General features: G+C 29.9%; 2 protein-coding genes across 6 annotated transcripts; one reads left to right on the forward strand and one right to left on the reverse strand.

The window, feature by feature from the left end:
* Positions 1-278: 278 nt before the first annotated feature.
* LOC109817077 (inorganic phosphate transporter 1-4) lies at positions 279-3,201 on the forward strand. 5 transcript variants are annotated; one of them, XM_083059610.1, is made up of 3 exons: positions 326-412; positions 714-804; positions 1,417-3,201. In XM_083059610.1, exon 3 carries the CDS (start codon positions 1,475-1,477, stop codon positions 3,044-3,046), a length of 1,572 nt encoding a protein of 523 aa, XP_082915736.1. In that variant the 5' UTR covers positions 326-412; positions 714-804; positions 1,417-1,474; the 3' UTR covers positions 3,047-3,201. The 5 variants fall into 5 exon arrangements, with proteins under 5 accessions (XP_029130996.2, XP_082915736.1, XP_020237860.2 ...); XM_020382271.3 differs by having other exon boundaries at positions 714-761; XM_083059609.1 differs by having other exon boundaries at positions 339-412; positions 739-761.
* A 15,325-nt stretch (positions 3,202-18,526) lies between these two features.
* On the reverse strand, positions 18,527-22,452 carry LOC109817079 (inorganic phosphate transporter 1-4). Its single transcript, XM_020382273.3, has 2 exons — positions 22,332-22,452; positions 18,527-20,433 (listed from the first exon to the last, which is right to left on the reverse strand). Exon 2 carries the CDS (start codon positions 20,369-20,371, stop codon positions 18,809-18,811), a length of 1,563 nt encoding a protein of 520 aa, XP_020237862.1. The 5' UTR covers positions 20,372-20,433; positions 22,332-22,452; the 3' UTR covers positions 18,527-18,808.
* Between the last annotated feature and the right edge of the window lie 78 nt (positions 22,453-22,530).

Below are 22,530 nucleotides of genomic sequence, written 5' to 3' on the forward strand. Positions count from 1 at the left end.
TGGACTAGTCTCCAAAACAAACCTAAAAAAATTAGGCTAATTTGATCTTGTATGATGAATTATATTATTAATTCTTAGACTCAACTTATGATATTTTATTTTATTTTATAAAAATAAGTGAACTATAAAAAATAAAAAGATTGGATCCAACCATGTATTGTTCCAACTCATTTTAACAACTTTAACAATATAGCGTTGAATAGAGGAAAGTGCGCGTAAAAATGTGGGGTGGTGTATGTGCTTGTCCAATATTTGTGGCCACTGTAGTTTTCCCTTTGGCGTAAGATTGTTATATTCTATTGTGTTGCCTATAAATCATTTGTGATTCCATTCACCTCTTTTGGTGTGTAGCCAATTCTTTTTCTTTTGCTTTCTTTCTCCAAATTCATCCCAATTTCTCTCCTAATTTTAGGTCAGCATTCATAATAATCTACATTTGTTATGCGTTCAATTATTGTTATCCCATGCATGCATTATGTCATTATATATAACTTTATTATCTACATCTCAGAATGTTATTTTCTTTGGATCCTAATCTAATATTTGTGCCATTATTTAGTTACACCATACATGACTCAGCTTGATGAAATCTAAATTGATATGCAAATATTAGCATGGATTGTGCGTGAAAAGTTGAAAACCCAAAGTATAAATATTAATATAATCAGTAAATTTGTGTGCATGTACGTGTGTCTTCATCTTTTGGAGATCAGGTCGTGATTATCATTTTTCTTCCAGAACCTCGATCTGAAGCACAACAGGTATCCCATTGTAGCCGCTTCCATTAGATTCAACCCCCATTTGGTATAATATTTCATTTTGTTAAACATATAGAATACATATTAAAATAATTTCTCTTAGAAACATTTGTTATACAGTTTTTTTTTGTCATGTTATTTGATACGGAGTATTTACTGGCTTTGTTAATAAATAATTTTTATCAGAGTCTTTATCAAATAATTTGATTGATTGTTTTTAGTGAGTCTCTTCTAAATTATGTTTTTCTTATATCAGACTTGAAACTAAGATTTTATTTAAGAATATACAATGTTTTCCAGTTTAAGAATATACATTTGTTATACAAGGTTGGAAAGGTCTTCCAGTTTTCCAATATAGGGTAATACAAGTGTTGTTCTTATATATGTTTGCAACTTGTGCGTGTTATTTAACATGCTTACCCTTTCTAATGTTGTGCAACTATAATTGTAATTCTATCTGTACAGAATTGATTATATGACTGCTTGATTGAGTTATTTTGGATAGTTTTAATGGTGACATAAGTATATTCATTATTGATTGGTTCATAGTGATCATACGGTGATCACTAAATAATAATTACCCTGCAAGTTCATAGTCATCGAGCAAGGCATGCTTAACATGATAGTATGTTGTACTCAGTTGCATCTACTTTTGCAGAGAAGTACTAAACAATTTGGAGTGAGAGAGAGACGCAGAAAAGGAAAGTTTGGTAGTAATGGGGAAGGAGCAAGTTCAGGTGCTAAATGCCCTGGACGTGGCAAAAACACAATGGTATCATTTCACCGCAATCATCGTTGCTGGAATGGGCTTCTTCACTGATGCCTATGACCTGTTCTGCATATCACTTGTGTCAAAGCTTCTAGGGCGCATATACTACCACGTTGATGGGGCAGAAAAGCCTGGTTCATTGCCTCCCAATGTGTCAGCTGCTGTTAACGGTGTAGCTTTTGTTGGAACATTTTCTGGCCAACTCTTCTTTGGTTGGCTCGGTGACAAAATGGGACGAAAAAAGGTGTATGGCATGACACTCATGCTCATGGTGTTAGCTTCCATTGCTTCAGGTCTTTCATTCGGACATGATCCAAAGACTGTGATGACAACTCTTTGCTTCTTCCGCTTCTGGCTTGGCTTTGGTATTGGTGGAGACTATCCACTTTCAGCAACCATAATGTCTGAGTATGCTAATAAGAAGACACGTGGTGCCTTTATAGCAGCAGTGTTTGCCATGCAAGGGTTTGGAATTTTGGCAGGAGGTGTGTTTGCAATTGTAATATCATCTGTGTTCAAGACCAAGTTTAGTGCTCCACCCTATGAGGTTGATCCATTGGGGTCAACTGTTCCACAAGCAGACTATGTTTGGAGGATAATTCTGATGGCAGGAGCACTTCCTGCTGCATTGACTTACTATTGGAGATTGAAGATGCCAGAAACTGCTCGCTACACTGCCTTGGTTGCCAAGAATATGGAGCAGGCTGCAGCAGATATGTCTAAGGTTATGCAGGTGGAGATTCAAGCTGAGCCAAAAACTGAGGAGAAAGCACAAGGCCAATCGTATGGATTGTTATCAAAGGAGTTTCTTACTCGTCATGGACTGCACCTGCTTGGAACAACTAGCACCTGGTTCTTGCTTGACATTGCATTCTACAGCCAAAATCTGTTCCAAAAGGATATCTTCAGTGCAATTGGTTGGATCCCTTCTGCAAAAACCATGAATGCTCTTGAGGAGGTTTTCAGAATTGGAAGGGCTCAAACTCTTATTGCTCTCTGCAGCACAGTTCCGGGTTACTGGTTTACTGTGGCTTTCATAGACAGGATAGGAAGATTTACCATTCAATTGATGGGGTTCTTCTTTATGACTGTCTTTATGTTTGCTCTTGCCATCCCCTATGATTATTGGACTCATAAGGAGAACCGAATAGGATTTGTGGTTTTGTACTCTCTCACCTTCTTCTTTGCAAACTTTGGGCCTAATGCTACCACATTTGTTGTGCCAGCAGAGATTTTCCCAGCTAGATTTAGATCTACTTGCCATGGAATATCTTCAGCATCCGGGAAGCTTGGTGCTATGGTTGGGGCATTTGGATTTTTGTATTTGGCACAGAACCAGGACAAGAGCAAAACAGATGCAGGGTACCCTGCAGGTATCGGTGTGAAGAATTCACTCATTATGTTAGGTGTTGTCAACATTTTAGGCTTCCTCTTTACTTTCTTGGTGCCTGAGGCCAAGGGTAGATCTTTGGAGGAGATTTCTGGTGAGAATGAAGAAGTTCAAACCAATAGGGCTTAAAATAGTCGCCACAGCAGTCACATGGTGGCACCCAGAAATGTAATAATTCAGTGTCTTCTTTGTTTAGGTTATCAGTCTTGTGTTACTAAAATAAAGTCGAGTCTTCATTAGATTGATTAAAATCGTGATTTTCATTAAATATATTTACTTACTCATATCTTATTTAAAATAGGATATTAAATTATTTTAAAAAAAATTGAAAATTTATAATTAACATTATCTAAATATAGAATTTTTATATATATAAAATTTTCTCTCTAATTCAAAAAAGTTAGATTTTCACCCTTTTAGAAAAATGTTTTTATAAAAAAGTAGAATAAAAATAGTTATTAAAAAATATATTTTTATTTTTTTTTAAATAGTTATAAGCATGAGAAATAAAAATTCTTAGTTTAAGATTTTCAGAAAAGTATTTTATGTAACAAACCTTTCCTAAAGAAAACTAATTATTATTCATTACGGTGAATTGTTGATTGCCATATTTTAGTAATAACTTTTAGATAAACGGTTCCGATAATTCAGTAAAGTTAATAGTACATTCGTATACTATATTATCGATTATATTAAGAATGGAAGAACGAAATATAATTATTGTCATTTTACTTTTCTGGTTTCAATAATTATTTTTAGGAGATTTTATTATATACTGTTCTAAAATGTAAAAATGAATTTAATGATTATTTTATTTAATGTTTTAATATCTCTTTTCGAAAGAATGTTTTAATATCATTAAATGCTAATTCAATAAAATTAAATAAACAATTTATACATGTAAAATAAATTTTGAAATAAAAAATTTTAAAAATAAACATAAATTTCATAATAATATTTAATGTTGCTATTTTAGAATTTATGTATCTAAATTTTTCCATCGTCCTTCAATTTTGAAATATATATTATTAATGTTATATATATATATATATATATATATATATATATATATATATATATATATATATATATATATATATATGTATGTATGTATGTGTGTGTGTGTGAAATGTGATATATTTAATACATTTATATTTTAATTGTTAAATTTAATAAGTATATTATATTTAATGAATACAATATTTAAAGCTATTAAAATAATAATAATGTTTGTTTATTTATTTATGAAAATACTACATTAATGACATTAGGCACTATATTAATATCTAATGTAATAAATATCAATAATATATAAGTAATTTAATTATTTTTAAATATAGATTCTCCTCCTTTTATGACTCAACAATTATTTTATTTTTTTTACTATGAATTTTTCTTTTTTTTTTTATATTGTGAAATTAGGACTTTTTTATATTTTAAAAGAGAAAATTAACATAAAACGTTGCAGTATCTAATTTTTTAGGGTTTAGAATTTATGTCTTCATTAGCTTATTTTTTAAAAGAGGAAATATTGTTAAAATATTTGTTAGAATAATTTATATTTATAAATATCGTTAAAAATTATCATATAATATATAACTAAAATAATATATATATATATATATATATATATATATATATATTCCTTATATCTAAATGCTTATTCTTTAAATAATAATAATAATTATTATTATTATTATACTAATATTATATATATTGCATATGTAATTAGGTAACTATTTTTTTGGTGGATTGTGGATTTCCTAATCGACGTCAATTTTTAGCTCCATTTCGAGGTGTAAGGTATCATCTACAAGATTTTGCAGGTCAGGGTAATCACCCTGAAAATGAGAAAGAATTGTTCAATCTTTGTCATGCGTCTTTAAGGAATGTGATCGAGAAAATATTTGGTATTTTTAAATCAAGGTTCACAATTTTTAAGTCAGCATCTCCATTTTTATTTAAGACACGAGTAGAACTTGTGTTAGTATGTGTAACACTACATAATTTTCTACGTAAAGAATGTCGTTCTGATGAATTTCCAATTGAAGCGGTGGATGAACCTTCATCTTCAACGTTACCAATTAATGAAGATCATACTTTTGAACCTATTATTCAAATCCAGGAACAAGAGCGAAAATACGCTAATGCTTGGAGGACTAGTATAGATATGGATATGTGAGTGAATGCTATTTAAGAGGACAAGATATTATGGAGAATTATTATTATTATTATTATTATTAATTCTCTAGACATTATTTTTTATTATTATTTTTGTCTTTGACTCTTTAAATTTGAATGTATGAAATTTTTTTTGAAATCTTATCAAATGTCAAAAATCCATGAAAATTCTACAAAATCCCACAGAATCCATTAAAATCCTGATTTAAAAGTCTTGCAGAATCCATTAAAATCCTGATTTTAAGTCTTGCAGAATCCTGCAAAATCTTAAAAGTCATGAAAATCCTGCAAAATCTTTTAAAATCCGTAGGATTTTTTTTAACTAAAAAAGTCCTTTAAAATCCTAATCCAATACACCCCCCCTAAATTGTACTTTTAGTTTCTTCTAATATGCAATATAATTTATAATTTTTTTTATTATAGTATTGAAAAGAATAACGATTGATTTTGTTAGAAATCAGTTTTCTCAAAAGAGCGACTGTATTAAGATTATTTTTTCTAGTATTTTTTTTATCAGACTTAAGACTTAAATTATAATTTATAATTTTAGTCTTTCAATTATTAATTTTGAAATTCCTTCAATATTATAAAATTTGCAATTTTGATTTTCTTTGTTAAATTTTCATCCATTAATTATTAATAGTGTAACATTAATCATTATGTAATATTAAATAAATGATATAATAATTAGTATTTAAAATATTTCTACTAAATTTTACCTTTATCTTATTAAAGTAGTAAAATAAGATGAAAATAAAATAAAAATAAGAATTAAAAACAATTTAGTTTAAATTTTATTAAATACTAATTATCATGTTATCTATCTGATGTCAAATCATAAATATTATTATAATTTTAATAATTAATAAATAAAATTTTAACGATAAAACTAAAATTACAAGCTTTATAAAATTAAAAAATTAAGATTATAGAATTAATAATTAAAAGATGAAAATTAAGGAATAAATATTATAGAAAACTTAAAAATATAATTTAACTTAAAATATAAGAAAGTACATCAATGTTGATAAAATCTAATGGGTATAGCAAGTGTAATTTACACATGTATGGGTGTGAGTGTGTTAATGACTATTGTAAAGTTTAGTTTTCGATCCACGGCTGGTGTCATCGCAAGTCCTATTGAAAAATTTAGATTTTGATGATTTCATCAACCACAGATGTTAATGCAAGATTCGTTTTACATATGTGTTAATGGATATTGTAAAGTTTAGGTTTTGTTATCGTTAAAAATTATAACGACAATAACATTCATGAGATTTAAGATTTCGTTTAAATTAAAGTATTCTAACTTTATACCATTAAGTAAACTTTAATAGTTTAATATATGTAAATAATCAAATTTAAGAATTCTAATAAACTATTTTAACTTCACTCAATTAAGTCAACTTTAATAGTTTAATACATTCAAATAATTTATTGTGTATGAATACTTAATTTAATATAACATTTAAAAATTATCTAACATTAATATATATAATATAAATTGTTTTTAAAATAAAATTTAAAATAATTATTTTGAAGTTTAATTAAAAAAATTTCATTATTACTTATAATTTCATAAATAAATTTTTTGGAGTGATAAGGTGGTCTTAATGGTTTGGAGGGAGGGACATAAGGTTAAAGTGATAAAGGAGGAATGAATTTGAATCCTCCTATTAACATCTAACAATTATTTGTTTGATAAAAAATATAATTTTTTACTTGATTTTTGAAAATACATATTTTATTACTAAGTTTCAAAGTTTTCACACATTATATTACTATGTTAGTTGATCATATGATGTGATTAATTGATTGTCAGTGTGACATATTTACTACTGATATGACAAGTTAATTGATAAGATGTTATATTGCTTACCGACATAAATTATTGATGTGACATATCGATAATGATATGACAAAATATGTCACATTAATAATCAATATGATAAATCAAAATATCATATAAATTATCAATGTGTTACGTCAATAATCAACATAATATGTCAGTAATTAACTAGCGAAATAACAAAATTTATAATTTCAAAAATTAAATGATAAAATTTGCAAAATTATAAAATACCACAATCAAAAAGTGCAATTAGGTCTTATTTTTAAAATTTTGAACATAAGTATTAATATAATAATTGATAATATCATTATAATATTAATATATTTAGCTAATTTTTTTAACATCATTTAGTTTTGAAATATAATATTAATATGAATATATGTATATAGATATCTAATAATTTAATTTAATAATAAAATTATATATTTTAATGAAAAGTCACGCATTTAATAAAATATATTTTAATTATTAAATTTAAGAAAAAATATTATATCTAATAATATAATATTTAATATATTTAAATAAAAATATTTATTTATATCTTCAGCTGTGGGTGTTAATTAAATTTGTGCTAGAAGGAGTTGATCATCACCATAGTTTTAGCAACATTGTGTTGAATCTCTATCATATGTTGGACACTCCTCATATGTTGCTAATATTGGTGACCGATGAAAGGGGCTCAATGTTTCCGGGTATGTACACTAGATTGTTAGTCTTATTTTTCTGTTTTTTTTTAATGTAACAAAAATACAGTGAAAGATAACATAATTTCATCCTTCATGTAATACTAATTTTTCAATATTCTTAAATCTAATTTAATATCACTAAAACTATTTAATTGTATTAAATGCACAACGCACATATATATATATATATACATATATATATATATAACTAAAATTTAAATTAAATTATCTACATAAATTATATTTTATATTTATAATAAATAATTTATATTATATCATAAAATTATTTTTATTTATTAATAATTTTAAAATTTTAATATATAAATAATAATTATGATAAATAGAATTTATTTAGATACAAAATTAAAAAATTTCTAAAAATTTCCTTGTCGAAAAAGTGTCTAAAAAATAAAAATCCAATTGGCCCAAAATAGTCGTTCATGTTTTATATACAATTGAGGAACTGATATATGATAAATATATTTTATATTATTTTTTAATTTTGAAAATTTATTATTATTGTTATTCATTTCTAATTTTAATATCATCATATATTTCCTTTAAAAGTTATTAACTACCATCTTTTTAATTTTGCTTGTGAAAAATAAAACCGAATGTATGTATTAATATAAATTATTTGTAAAATAAATTGTAAAAAATATATATTTAAATATAAGTATTAATATATATAATATTTAATATTATTATTCTAGTATTTATATATCATTTTTCCATCTCTTTTTGGTTTCTAATTATTATTATTATTATTATTATTATTATTATTATTATATTACGTATATAAGTATCGTATTTTATTATGATTACTTTTTATTTAATGATATTTTTATTTATATAAATTATGATGAGAAATCACTAATTATATATATATATATATATATATATATATATATATTATTTTTATAAATTATAATTAAATTTTTTATCTAAGACAATCTTACTTAAGTCAGATAAGGTTATTATAAGAAATAAAATTCTTTCTTCAAAACATAGTTACATATTAAGAATTTAAACTTAAGACCACTTATTAGTTACTAAAATTAATAAATATTAAAAATTAGATAAAATGTAAGAATATAATTAATAACATAACAATTAATATTGTCTTAAAACTTAAAAATAACAAATAAATAAAAATAAAATTTTAATAAAAATATAATAAATAAAAAAGAATGGGAGAAGTATATTATATTTAATATTATTTTATAATATTTATTTATATTTATAAAATATCACATTAATAACATTAAGTGCTGGAATAAAAAATATTTAAGTGCTACATTAATATTTATGTAATAAATATTATTAATGTGAGCAATTTATATAAATACAATTATGTAGATCAAACTATTGTAAATTTTTAAAAGACTTAAAAATTATTATATATATATATATATGAGGAGAGATCCACTTAACCTTAAATCCTAAACTCATACCACACATATCATACTAAATCATTACACACATCTAATACTATATAAATTTCTAATCAATCATGTCATTCTGTGACACTCTCTACCCCAACAATAATACACGATAAATGTAAACTATAATTTTCTAAGTAAATAAAATATTTCATAGTTGATAACATCTCTCATGGATAAAATAAGTCTCTCAAATATCATAAGGTAGAAGATTCACATTCATAACACATAAACCATAACTCCAATGTAGAAATTACAAAAGAAAAGAAACTAAGATTTTCAATACAGTTTAATGGAAACAACATCCTATGCTAGTCATAATTACACCCCAATGTCACATGTCCTATCAAAGCACGCCCAACTGAATTGCCTAAACTTTGTCACTAACATCCTTATGCTAATGGTTACCTACAACACAATAAAAGACGAACATAGAGCAAACAAGGAAGTAAGAAATATTTCACTCATGTTAAGGTGTAGAAATAATGGTTAGGCAACGCACATAAATCATAACAAACACAGACATAGCTACACATTAATCAAGTACAAATTCAAGTTACACATACAACAATACCACATACACAGTCATTCATCATGTAATGATGTTATGGACTTGACTCATAAATGCATGCATGTGATGTTAGTCATATATCACATATCACTTGTGTGCTGCCGAAACAACACACCTAAGGTAGTCTAGAGTACATGTAGGAAGCTAGCCATACACTCCCAACTAGAAGGCTGTACTGTTAGGGGCTGGTCGGGATAGCGAAGCTGCGCAAGTTACATCTCGTGCTCACAAATGGGCGGAATCGAGACATCCAAACCGCACTATCCCCTAGGATTCTCCCAAGCTATTACACAAGGAGGGCCTTCCCTGTGACACCCTCTACCCCAACATTAATGCACAATAAATGTAAACAATAATTTTTTTTCCTTTGAGTAAATAAAATCTTTCATAGTTCACAACCTCTTTCATGGATAAAATAATTGTCTCAATTATCATAAGGTAGAAGATTCACATTCGTAACTCATAAATCATAACACATAAGTATCAAAACTCAAGAAATCATATAAAGGAAAATATAGATTAATTCCAGCAAAGGTGGCAGTGCCTCCTAGTTAGAAATTAATTTATAACTTTTAAATCATGTAATAAAATAGTATGACAAAGATGTACATTTTGGTATTTTCTCAAGAACGTTCAAAATTACAAAAGAAGAGGAAATTAAAGCTTTTAAAACAATAACATCCCAAAAATAAGCCTAGCTATGCCCGATGTCACATTCTATCAGAGCATGCCCAACTGAAGCCTTAAGCCTCATCACCAACATCCTCATGATGATGATCGCCTGCAACATAATTTAAACATATACAAGAACAACAAGGTAGTGAGAAACATCTCACTCAGTTTCAGGTGAAGTAATAAAGGTTAGATAGCACACACACATAACAAATATAAGTCACATGTAGATAATACATATAAATAATCAATATCACATATATACTCATTTATCATGCTATGATGTCATGGACTTGACTCATAAATGAATGCATGTGGCGCCATAAGGAATTTCACAATTCATCACTGGTGACCCTAAGACACACCTAGTTACAACTGTCAGTGACCCTAAGGTACACCTTGTTAGTATGTTACAACTGTCGGTGACCCTAAGGTACACCTTATTAGCATGTTACAACTGTTGGTGACCCTAAGGTACACCTTATTAGCATGTTACAACTGTCGGTGACCCTAAGGTACACCTTGTTAGCATCACTGGTATGCGGCCTCAGCGGCACACCTGGAGTAATATATGCATATGATGCATGTCATACATTCATTATTTTATTGACTCAACATTTGAATTATTACAGAATTTCATTAAGTACATCATGTCATTATTTTTCATATTCTCATAATCACAAGTTGTCTCAATAGTCCATGTCTCAATAGTCCATTCTCATGTCATTTGTGCATATTTCACATGGTCATGTCATAAATACTCCTCATAAGGTTCGCATAGGAATCCACAGAGATCCACAAAAAGCATTCTTATTCATATTAAAACTCATTTATTTTTAACATTAATTACATATTCATTATTTACTTCCAACAAGGAACAAAGTAGAGCAAACAGAAAATAAAATAGAACAACAAGCAAGGGATTGGGGGCCAATCCGACAATCAAACTATCCAACAATTATCCTCACACCCCCGAGCAAGGTTTCTCACTCCCTTCTTACCTGGATAAGCAGGGGCTGGAACTTGGGCAGGACCTCCTCCTCTGGATTCCCTCTTTCTTTCCCTCTCTTTCTTTCTTCCTCTCTCTCTCTCTCTCTCTCTTTCTTTCTTTCTTTCTCTCTCTTTCTCTCTCTCTCTAAGATTTTCACCTTCTCACTAAGTTATAAATTTTTCACCCCTCCTGCCTCCTATTTATAGGCAACCAGGGGTTCCCGGAACGGCCCGTACTGAATCCAGAACGCGGCCCATACTGAATCCAGAACGGCCCGTTCCGGAGCCTTCAAATATACGTAAATTTTTTTAACTGGAACGGCCCGTTCTAAAAGTAGAACGGCCCATTTCCAAAAAGCAGAACGGCCCGTTCTGAAGTTCATTTTACACACATTGACCTTTATTGGAACGACCCGTTTCTAACTAAACTTTTTAGGCACTTTTAGAATCTCGGAACGGCCCGTTTCCCTTTGGGAACGACCCGTTCTGGGAAAACAAAAATGGGTCTTTTTACATATTTGGAACGGCCCGTTCCACTTTTGGAACGGCCCGTTCTGCGACCTTAAAAACAACTTATTTACTTCGTTTGGAACGACCCGTTCCACTTTTGGAACAGCCCGTTCCGGCGTAAAAAGAAACAGGATTTTATAAAAACTTTCACAAATAATTTAAATTGTTACAAACCTCTAAAATATTCTATAAAAACCTCTTTAATTAACTAAAATTAACTATAAAAATAATCTTCATAAATATATAAAAATAGATAATAATTGATATTGTAATACTAGAAATTCCGGGATGTTACATTCCCTAATGGTGTACTCCACATCATACTCGTCACATAGATGCACATGATGTATGTCACACATTCACACTTCATTGGCTCATCACTTCACTTGTCATAGTTTCTCATATATCATGTCTCATTGTCACATATAATCATGTCTCGTGTCTCATATTCATTTTTCACATTGTCTCATCATATTCACATTGTCTCATCATATTCACATAGTCTCATACAAGGAACTTCACATAGGCATATACATCAAAATAGCACATAAACAATACCAAGAAATTATCCAACATCATACACATTCAATTCGCAATTCATAACATATGAAGCATAAAGGTCATAAACCCAACTTCATGATTTCACGCATTTTTTTTACAACTAACCAGTTAATATAATATTTCAATCGGTCAAAACACTCCAAATATTATCCAAAATACGAATCCATCATCAATTTTACATATAATGCCTCAAAATTCATCCAAAGATCATATCCTTAATTTCAGTTCATAAGGTTTTCCACAAAAACACATAGAGTACTTTAACTCATATCAAAACTTATCTATTTTCAAAATTAAACACATATTCACACCTAGCAAACATCAAGGAACACAATAGAAAACTCAGAAGCCAAAACATAAAACATTTGAAATTTGTATAGGAACCCATAGAACACTCGAATCCATATCAAAACATATCCAAACTCAAAATTAAACATATATTCATGCTCATTAATCATCAGGGAATACATCAGAAAACTCAAACACGAAAATAGAAAACATTCAAAAAGTGTTTGTTTCTAAGAGCATGCATCAGGCAAGGGATTGAGGGTCAATCCCGCTATCAAACATATCCATTATTGAAATTGAACACATATTCACACTCAGAATTACACAAGGAACACAACAGAACAATCAAAAAGTAAAACAAAAAACTTCCATAAAGTGTCTGTTCCTATAGGGCATACATCAAGCAAGGGATTGATGGTCAATCCTGCTATCCAACAATTATTTTCCACACCCCCGAGTGAGGTTTCTTACTCCTCCCTTACCTTGATAAGTCAAAGATGAATCACCAGCAAAGTTGGGTTGTTCCTCTTCTTGGAGTTCTCCTTGTTCTTCAGAAACGTGAGAGAGAAAATGAATAGTCAGAAACGTGAAATGAAACTTCCCCCTTAACTCATGATAACCTCCTTTTCTTAAAATAATAAAAAGATAATAATAATACTATTTAGCAAAAGACCATTATATCTCTTCTTCCCTTCTCATAAAATAATTAATACAATATAATATAATTAAAATACATCTCTTCTCTTTAATCAATTAACATAAGCATAATTATTAATAAAATATAATTCATAAAAGTCATCGATATATCACCAATCAAAATAATAATTATAAATCATGCTTTATAATAAAATAATATTCATATAAGTAGTTAAATAATATCAAAATTCTTTAATAAACACATTTAAAATATTAAAATAATTTCTAAAATATTATTATTATAAATTATGAAATCTGGAATGTTACACATCCCAATACACATGTCATAATGTTAATTCATTCACATTACTCATCATACTTTACTCTACACACTACCTTAAATATTAACAATTATAGCATGAAGGCTCTCATCATGCATACTTCAAGTACAAGACTTTATGTGACGCTCTATCTCATGGATTCAACTCAATCATTTCATTCTCTTGACATATCATCTTAATGGAAAACTCATGCATACACATCATCATCATTTCATTCTCATGTCACACATTATCATCATCTCACATTACATCATTCACCAATGTTTCAACTGTTGCATACAACATTCTCAAGTCAAACATCAACATCACCTCACATTATGCATAACCATTTCTTATCACATCATGTACAATCATCTCTTGCCACATAAATTTCTCATGTTACACATAAACATATCATATCATACACATCGCATAAAAACATCACATTGCATACAAGCACAAAGCTTCAAGCACAAGGTAACACAAAACATAATCTTGTAACTTCATCATAACTCGCTCACAAATATCCTTTCTCATTCTAGCTCTTCTTAAACATTGATAGAAGTTTTTCAAATCATCTCCAAGATTCAATACTCAAAGGGTAAACCAACTCACAATTATAGCTCTCAAAATGTATGGAGTTATACTTATGATATCAAGTTAATCTTATTTTTTTTTAGAAAGATAATACAGTTATCTACAACTTCTATGTTGACCTCAGGAGTTAATTTTTTCATCTATTATTTTTAATAATTACAAAATCGCAGCTTTTCACCCTACATCTAACAGTTTGACCCCCGTTCATTAATTTGATCATAAATCAAGTTCTAAACCTTCTTTTTGGGTGATTCTAACAAAATTTGAAAACTAACATCTAGGATTATAACTTTCATGAAGACCATAGAAGCAAACTTGGTCATTTACTCACTTAAGCGAGTCAATCATTCACTTAAGCAAGATGAGTTTGCTCGAAGCGAGCTAAAATTCACTCAAAGCGAGCTGCTACTTGGAACTCTCTATTAGGACTCGCTTGAACGAGTCCAACAAGATCGCTTGAAGTGAGCTAAATTCACTTAGAGTGAATCTAAGGTCGCTTGAGTAAGCTACAATAGTCCACAACTAGATATTATACTATTTATAGGTTTTTAACCTTTCGTACATCATTCCTTAACAACTTCAATCCAAATCCAATAAATAAAGTGTCAAATTATAGCCTATTGCTATATAATTAAGTCATCAATTACACAAATCCAACATCAATTTCACATATTCATGCAATTAACATCAATCTCTACTTTGTTCTATAAATCAAGGGTTTCTTACAAAAACTACCTACGCTCATAGATTTATGACTATAATTCTCAATGCAAAATCAATCATACATACAACTCAATTATAACATCTCATGCTTATAAGAAGGGTACAAAATCATGATTTCATTTGTCAAGTCAAACTATGAATTTTCTAAAAAATTGCATACATGGGTAAAAATGGAATGTAACTCCAACCCAATAGGTTAAGTGGCTCTTAGAGGAGAAAACCCTCACTCCCCCTTACCTTGAAGAACATGACGCATATTTTCAAGATAATTTTTTTTATTGATATCTAGTTCTCCTAATTCTTTAGAGCACAAAACATATCAGAGAAAAAATGAGAAGTGTGAAAATAAAACTGATGCAACTCTTTCATAAAACTCTTAACCTTGTTTAATCCTCCAATAACAAAATTAAACCATAGTTGTGTTTCCCTTCCCTTAAAATATTAAAAATTATAAATAAATAATACATAAAATAAACATATTTCTCTAAACCCAATTATAAATAAAATAAAATATATGACAATTATAATATAAACACATATTTTTCAAAATACTTTTAATTACATAATTAATTAAAATGGACATTTTATCTAAATACTTTTTATAATAAAATAATTTCACAAATTTTTATTCATTAAAATGCTCAGTTATTTTAAAAGTTCCTAAACTCATTTAATAATTTTAAAAAATTTAAGATGTTACGAGAGTTATCTCTTTCATCATATACTTGTTCTATGGGAGATATGAGTCGAGTTTTGTTTCCCAAAACTCTCTCACTCTATTAATAATTTTAAAACCCAGTCTATTGTTTCCTTTTCTCTACTATTTTTTCTTTATCTAAAAAATTAAAAAAAAATACCAAATCTCTCCTCTCGAGGGAAATGTGAAATGAAATGAATGGGAATGAAAATGGAGTCCTTCTTGGAGGCTTTGGATTAGCGGGAAGATATGGAAAACGATCATGAAGTGCATCCTTTGCATGGCCCGGACAAAGAATCACTAGGAGAGAAAAACCAAAAAGTCAAAAGGCAAAGTCTTGTCTCATACTATATTTACCAAAATTATGACTCTCAAAACACTAAAATCAATTTGAGACTATTTGAAGAAAGAGCATGCCGGAGATGAGTGGATTCAAAATATGCAAGTTCTGAACCTAATTAGGGAATGGAAGAGTCAGAAATATTAAAGTTCAAGTGTGATTGGAAGTTTTATGTTAGATAAAGTTATACATGTTAAGCAGTATATAAGTGAGAAAAATATTATTCCAACACCTTAAACTCTTAAGATTTTTAGATTATGATTTAGTGTCAAATTCACTTATATAATTTATTCATTTCTCATTAACAAAGTTTTGTCTTGTGTTTAACTAAACAATCAAAAGTAACCAAAGTTTATTAAAATAGATTGTTTGACATTGCTAAAAGGTTAGATTGTTGGTCACTAAATTTTGCAGATTCTAGAATTGTTGAATTTTTTTTTTGTTTACGGTATTTGCTAGATATGAAACATGAATAACCACTTTAGAGAATACAAGGGATATGCTCAAAAATCACTTTGACATATACATGGGCATAAGAGCAATGAAGACTTGTGCGAAAAGGTCGTGCTGGCGAAGGTGCTCTACCAGCTAAAAGCCAAGAAGCTGCTACATCATTTTCTCATGTATACAAGCTAATTAAGATATTGTTTGATAGAACTTGTTTTCATTCTCTCTTTTTATGGCGTTACAATGTTTACTCTACTATTTACTCCTTTCGCATTACGAGCAAGGCAAATATTATTTTATTGAAGTATTGAGTTCACTAGAGATTGAGACGTAATAAGGATTTATTAAGAATGGTGCCTAATATATAGGATAAGGATTTTAGATGTGTTTGCGACTTGTGTTGGGAAAAAAAAAAAAAAAAGAGAGAGAGAAAACTTGTCTTCTTTTCTTTATGCATAACCGTGGGAGAATACACAATATCGTAAAAGAAATAAAAAAAAATTATAAAATTTATTTAACTGATTCAACCCTCATACTTATGCCCACAAATGTATTCATTATCTTAAATGTGTTACATATATTTATGAAATTTTCCCCTAAACTTTGTAGATAAAACTTAAAAATCTCTTCCTACAAGTTTTATGAGTAAAACTTGAAAACACTTTCTTACAAATTTGATAGGTAAAACTTGAAAACTTTTTCTTTATAAGTTTTATGAGTAATATTTGGAAATTTCTCCCTCACAAATTTTACAAATGAAACTTGAAAACTCTCAATACAAATTTTCTGACAAAACTTGACAAACTCCCGTTTACAAGTTTTCTAGCAAAACTTGACAGACTCTCCTTCATATGACTACATCTACTCTTATTTTAAGGTGGGAATTCTCTCCTTTGCAAGTCAGATAATTTTTCTCATCTTAAGAACTTTTATGCATTTATTTAACATCCTAATCTTAAAAGATAAAATAAATTTCTAAAATAAATATAATATTTTTAATTAATTCTAAACAATATCTTAAATACAAGTAAAATATTTATGGTTGACACAAATATGGTTGATCAAGTATACATTTCCACACTAAAACCATTAATTTCTAAATAAGAAGGAGCAATGCAACACATTTCCAAAAAAAAAATAATTAAAGAGTTGGGCATAAATAATTAATGTGTTAAACCTAAAATTGAGTATATGTGCATTTTTTAAGTTCTATTCTTGGCAAGACTTTAATTATCTCTTAGTCGAACCAAATTAGTATAAAGTAAAGTCTTAAGATATTAATACAAAAATGAAAAATAAAAATAAAAATAATTTCATAAAATAAGATCTCGACTAAAAAATATCTTAACTCTGTTCAGGATTATGTTCTTAATCATGATGAATACAATTATTTTTTTTAAAGTAAAATGTTGATACAATCATTTCCATAAAATAGAGTTTTATTGTTTATTTTGATTCATTTGTGTGATTTATGGATTAGTTAGGCTTTGTTTTTGTATTTGAAATTAGGTTCTAGTTACAAAAAAAAAAAAAAAAATTGAAGAGAAAACATACCTCAATTGCAGACTTAAGGGTCGTTAATTAGGACACAGAAGTGTATAGAAGAAAGAGAGGGAATAGAAGAGAATGAGAATGTGGAATTGATCAGCTATCCTAGGAAAAATTAGAATTGAACTACAAAATCATTCTTATGTCGTAGTTTCGGTTAAATTAGGAACAATAATTCATGAACCAAAAGGTGCCCCTCCCTCATGCTTGACAATGAGTCAATGACAAAGCATTTTCACCATCGCTTATATGGTTGCTGTAAATTTTAAGGCGTGAATAGATTCCAACATCATGAATATTATTCAAAAATTGGATTATGACTCTGTTTCTTGATTGTGTTCTTGATCTACTCCAAAAAAAAACTTCCTAGTTGTCATCAAGTTGAGGTTTCTATGTTACACTATTCCTAATAAGGAATTCGTGGTAAAAGAATTTTTGTAAACAATTGAAAATGTAAAAGAAAGAAAACTATCTTCCCCACCAGTTAATATCATTGGTAGTCACATTCCGGCCGTAGACAACACTAATGATCAAATCCAACAGGAATCTTATCGAAAGAACTACACATTTGTTGACCAAACTACACATATATTACAAACATCTCTTTTCACAATATTCATAGAACAAAACAACACCTCAGGTCCCTATTGTTACAAGCAGAACCAAACAGAAGTAGCAAACTAGAAGGGAAAGCTTTGGTAACAGTTCCCTAGCCTTGAAGGCTCGACTTTATTTTAGTAATACAGCACTCATCACCTAAACAAAGAAGACATTGCATTAATATTCCATTTCTGGCTGCCACCATGCATGTGACTGCTGTGGCCACTATTTTACACCTTATTGGTTTCAACTTCTTCATTCTCACCAGAAATATCCTCTAAGGATCTACCCTTCGCCTCAGGCACCAAGAAAGTGAACATGAAGCCCAAGATGTTAACAAAACCTAACACAAGCAACGAATTCCTCACACCAATACCTGCAGGGTACCCCGCATCTGTTTTACTCTTGTCCTGGTTCTGAGCCAAATACAAAAAACCAAATGCACCAACCATAGCCCCAAGCTTCCCCGATGCTGAAGATATTCCATGGCAAGTTGATCTAAACCTAGCAGGGAAAATCTCCGCTGGCACAACAAATGTGGTAGCATTAGGCCCAAAGTTCGCAAAGAAGAAGGTGAGAGAGTACAAAACCACAAACCCTATTCGATTCTCCTTATGAGTCCAATGATCATAGGGAATGGCAAGAGCAAACATAAAAACAGTCATAAAGAAGAACCCCATCAATTGAATCGAAAATCTCCCTATCTTGTCAATGAAGGCCACAGTGAACCAGTAACCCGGAACTGTGCTGCAAAGAGCAATAAGAGTTTGAGCCCTAGCAATTCTGAAAACCTCCTCAAGAGCATTCATGGTTTTTGCATGAGGAATCCATCCAATTGCACTGAAGATATCCTTCTGGAAGAGATTCTGGCTGTAGAATGCAACATCAAGCAAGAACCACGTGGTAGTTGTTCCAAGCAGATGAAGTCCATGACGAGTAAAAAACTCCTTGGAGAACAATCCATACGATTTTCCTTGTGCTTTCTCCTCCATTTTTGTCTCAGCTCGAATCTCCACGTGCATAACCTTAGACATATCCGCTGCAGCTTGCTCCATATTCTTTGCAACTAAAGCAGTGTAGCGTGCAGTTTCTGGCATCTTCAACCTCCAATAGTAAGTCAACGCAGCAGGAACTGCTCCCGCCATTAGAATAATCCTCCAAACATAGTCAGCTTGTGGAACAGTTGACCCCAATGGGTCAACCTCGTAGGGTTCAGCACTAAACCTAGCTTTGAATGCAGATGCTATCACAATCGCAAACACACCTCCCGCCAAAATTCCAAACCCTTGCATGGCGAACACCGCTGCTATAAATGCGCCACGTGTCTTCTTATTAGCGTACTCAGACATTATGGTGGCGGAAAGAGGGTAGTCTCCACCAATGCCGAAGCCAAGCCAGAAGCGGAAGAAGCAAAGAGTTGCCATCACAGTCTTTGCGTCGTGTCCGAAGGAAAGACCCGAAGCAATGGAAGCTATCACCATGAGCATGAGTGTCATGCCATACACTTTTTTTCGGCCCAATTTGTCACCGAGCCAGCCAAAGAAGAGTTGCCCAGAAAGGGTTCCGACGAAAGCTACGCCGTTGACGGCGGCTGACACGTGTGGAGGCAACGTGCCAGGCTTTGGTGACCCTTCAACGTGGTAGTATATGCGCCCTAGAAGCTTTGTCACGAGTGATATGCAGAAGAGATCATATGCGTCGGTGAAGAAGCCCATTCCAGCCACGATGATTGCAGTGAAGTGATACCATTGTGTTTTTGCTACGTCCAGGGCATTCAGCACCTCCTTCCCCATCGCTATCAAACTTTCCTTATCCTTCTTTCTCTCACTCCAAATTGCTTCACTTCTCTAGTTCTCTGCAAAAGTGCATGCAACCGATTTGAACATGTTATGTGTGTGTGGATTACGGTTTCAAAATTAAGATGGGTTAAATTAATTTTTCAAATTAACTTTTAAATTAAAGTAACATCATTTTAGCTTCTGCTGCAACTAACGTTTGCTAATAATTTATATTCAACAGGAAAAAAAAATGTCAAACATATATAAACATTGCATTATAAATCAGTTAACTGAGATTATAAATTTCAAAGGTGTTAAACTTAAACGTGCCTTGCATCAAGCACAAAAACACAACTAAATTATGCAGTTGCAGGTAAATTTTTAATTAGTGACTAACGTATCAGATTTTTTAAATAAAAATATAGAGAAAAAAAAGAGGGGGAAATCCAAGTTTACTTGATCAACTATCATTATTTTGAGGTGAGGAAAATGAAAAATTATACTCGTACATTCACTTTATTTTAATTTCCATCCAACTTTCACTTTATTTTCCATCCAACTTCCACTTTATTTTTTTCTTTATTCTCCATTTTTTTATCACAACAATTATTATGTCTATGACTTTTTCTTTCTGCTGTTTTTTTTTCTGCCTCTAACTATTATATCCACCCCATTTTGGATGGATGATAATCGCTACTTGAAAAAAAAAACTCTAACTAGTAATTAATGAAGACATATTATTAGTTATATCTCATGTTGCTGCTATATCTGCCTATAATTAATTTTTTAATATGTGCCCATGTATTCCCCACGTGTACTGGTGCCTGATATAAGACGAGCATGAATGTACCTATCAATAATGATTATACTATACCACCACTAGAACCATCCAGCAGATTAACTCAATAAAACCGTGAGATAATCAAGTTCTGTACAGATAGTGGTTAAATTTCAATTACACAAATAAGAAAGGCAAAACGTGTTAAATCCTGACACAGTATAATCCAGCTATGCCCCTTATATTGGAAAACTGGGAGATCTTACATAGTTTCCAACCATGTTGCCCCGACTATGTGTACAGTAATTTTTGAAAAACAATTATATTTTAAAAAACATAAATATAAGAAAGGTATGATAACGTTAATATATATATATATATATATATATATATATATATATATATATATATATATACTTTTAAAAAGAGTATGATTAAAGAATATAAATATTTATATATTATTGTGGAAAAGTTTATAATAAAAGAAATCAATAAACTTATATTTTAATTTCATCGCTAAGGATGAATGAATTTGATTAAATAAATTAAACAGTGAAAATTGAAGGAAAAGAAGAGAAAAGAAATATCTAATTACGTTTATTTAAAAATGATATATTTTCAAGGGAAAAAAAATCTAACTAGCTGGTACTTAAGACATACACTTAGAATCATTAATTTGACATTTTATTTTCTTTAACTAATTAAAAATTGATATTGGATTCTTAGCTTAAATTTAAAATGGCAACCGAAAATACCAATAGCCTTTTATAGGAGTGTAGTAGTTCAGCATAACCCAAATGTATAGTTACTCGATATATAGTTTAATATATGCTTTCATTTTTCATCCTCCAACACTAAGAGTATCCCTGATAGAGTGCTAGTTAATATTTGCATATCAATTCAGATTTTGTCAAGCTGATATGTCATGTATGTTACATCTACCCCGATAACGAAAAACAAGATTCATGCATATATATTTTTCCCCGTAAAACAAAAACATACAGGTTTATTCACGGGAAACATGATATGAAATAGGATAAAAAGAAACACTTAGAGTGGACGTAGATAGTCAAGTAATATAGATAGTCACACAATGCATGCATGGGATGAGACGTGTGAAGGATTGAATGCAAAAAAAGACAAAGAATATATATGGAGAGGGAAAGGGACACAAGGGTAGATTATTGTGAAGCTGACCTGCAAGTATGAGAGAAGTTGAGATGAATTCGGAGAGAGAAAGCAAAAGAGAAGAAATGTGTGTGTGTGTGCAAAAGACATGAATGGAGTGGCCAATGATTTATAGGCAACACAAAAGAATACAACACAAGATATGCAAATTAATTAAAGGGAAAAACCAGAGTTACCCCAAATATTCCATAAGCATATACCCCCGCTT

The sequence above is a fragment of the Cajanus cajan genome, chromosome 7, assembly GCF_000230855.2.
Source record: "Cajanus cajan strain Asha chromosome 7, NIPB_CcT2T_4, whole genome shotgun sequence".
NCBI classification, from domain to species: domain Eukaryota; kingdom Viridiplantae; phylum Streptophyta; class Magnoliopsida; order Fabales; family Fabaceae; genus Cajanus; species Cajanus cajan.

Coding starts and splice junctions, on each gene's coding strand:
- LOC109817077 (XM_029275163.2), top strand. CDS start 1,475: ATGGGGAAGGAGCAAGTTCAGGTGCTAAATGCCCTGGACGTGGCAAAA.
- LOC109817079 (XM_020382273.3), bottom strand. CDS start 20,371: ATGGGGAAGGAGGTGCTGAATGCCCTGGACGTAGCAAAAACACAATGG.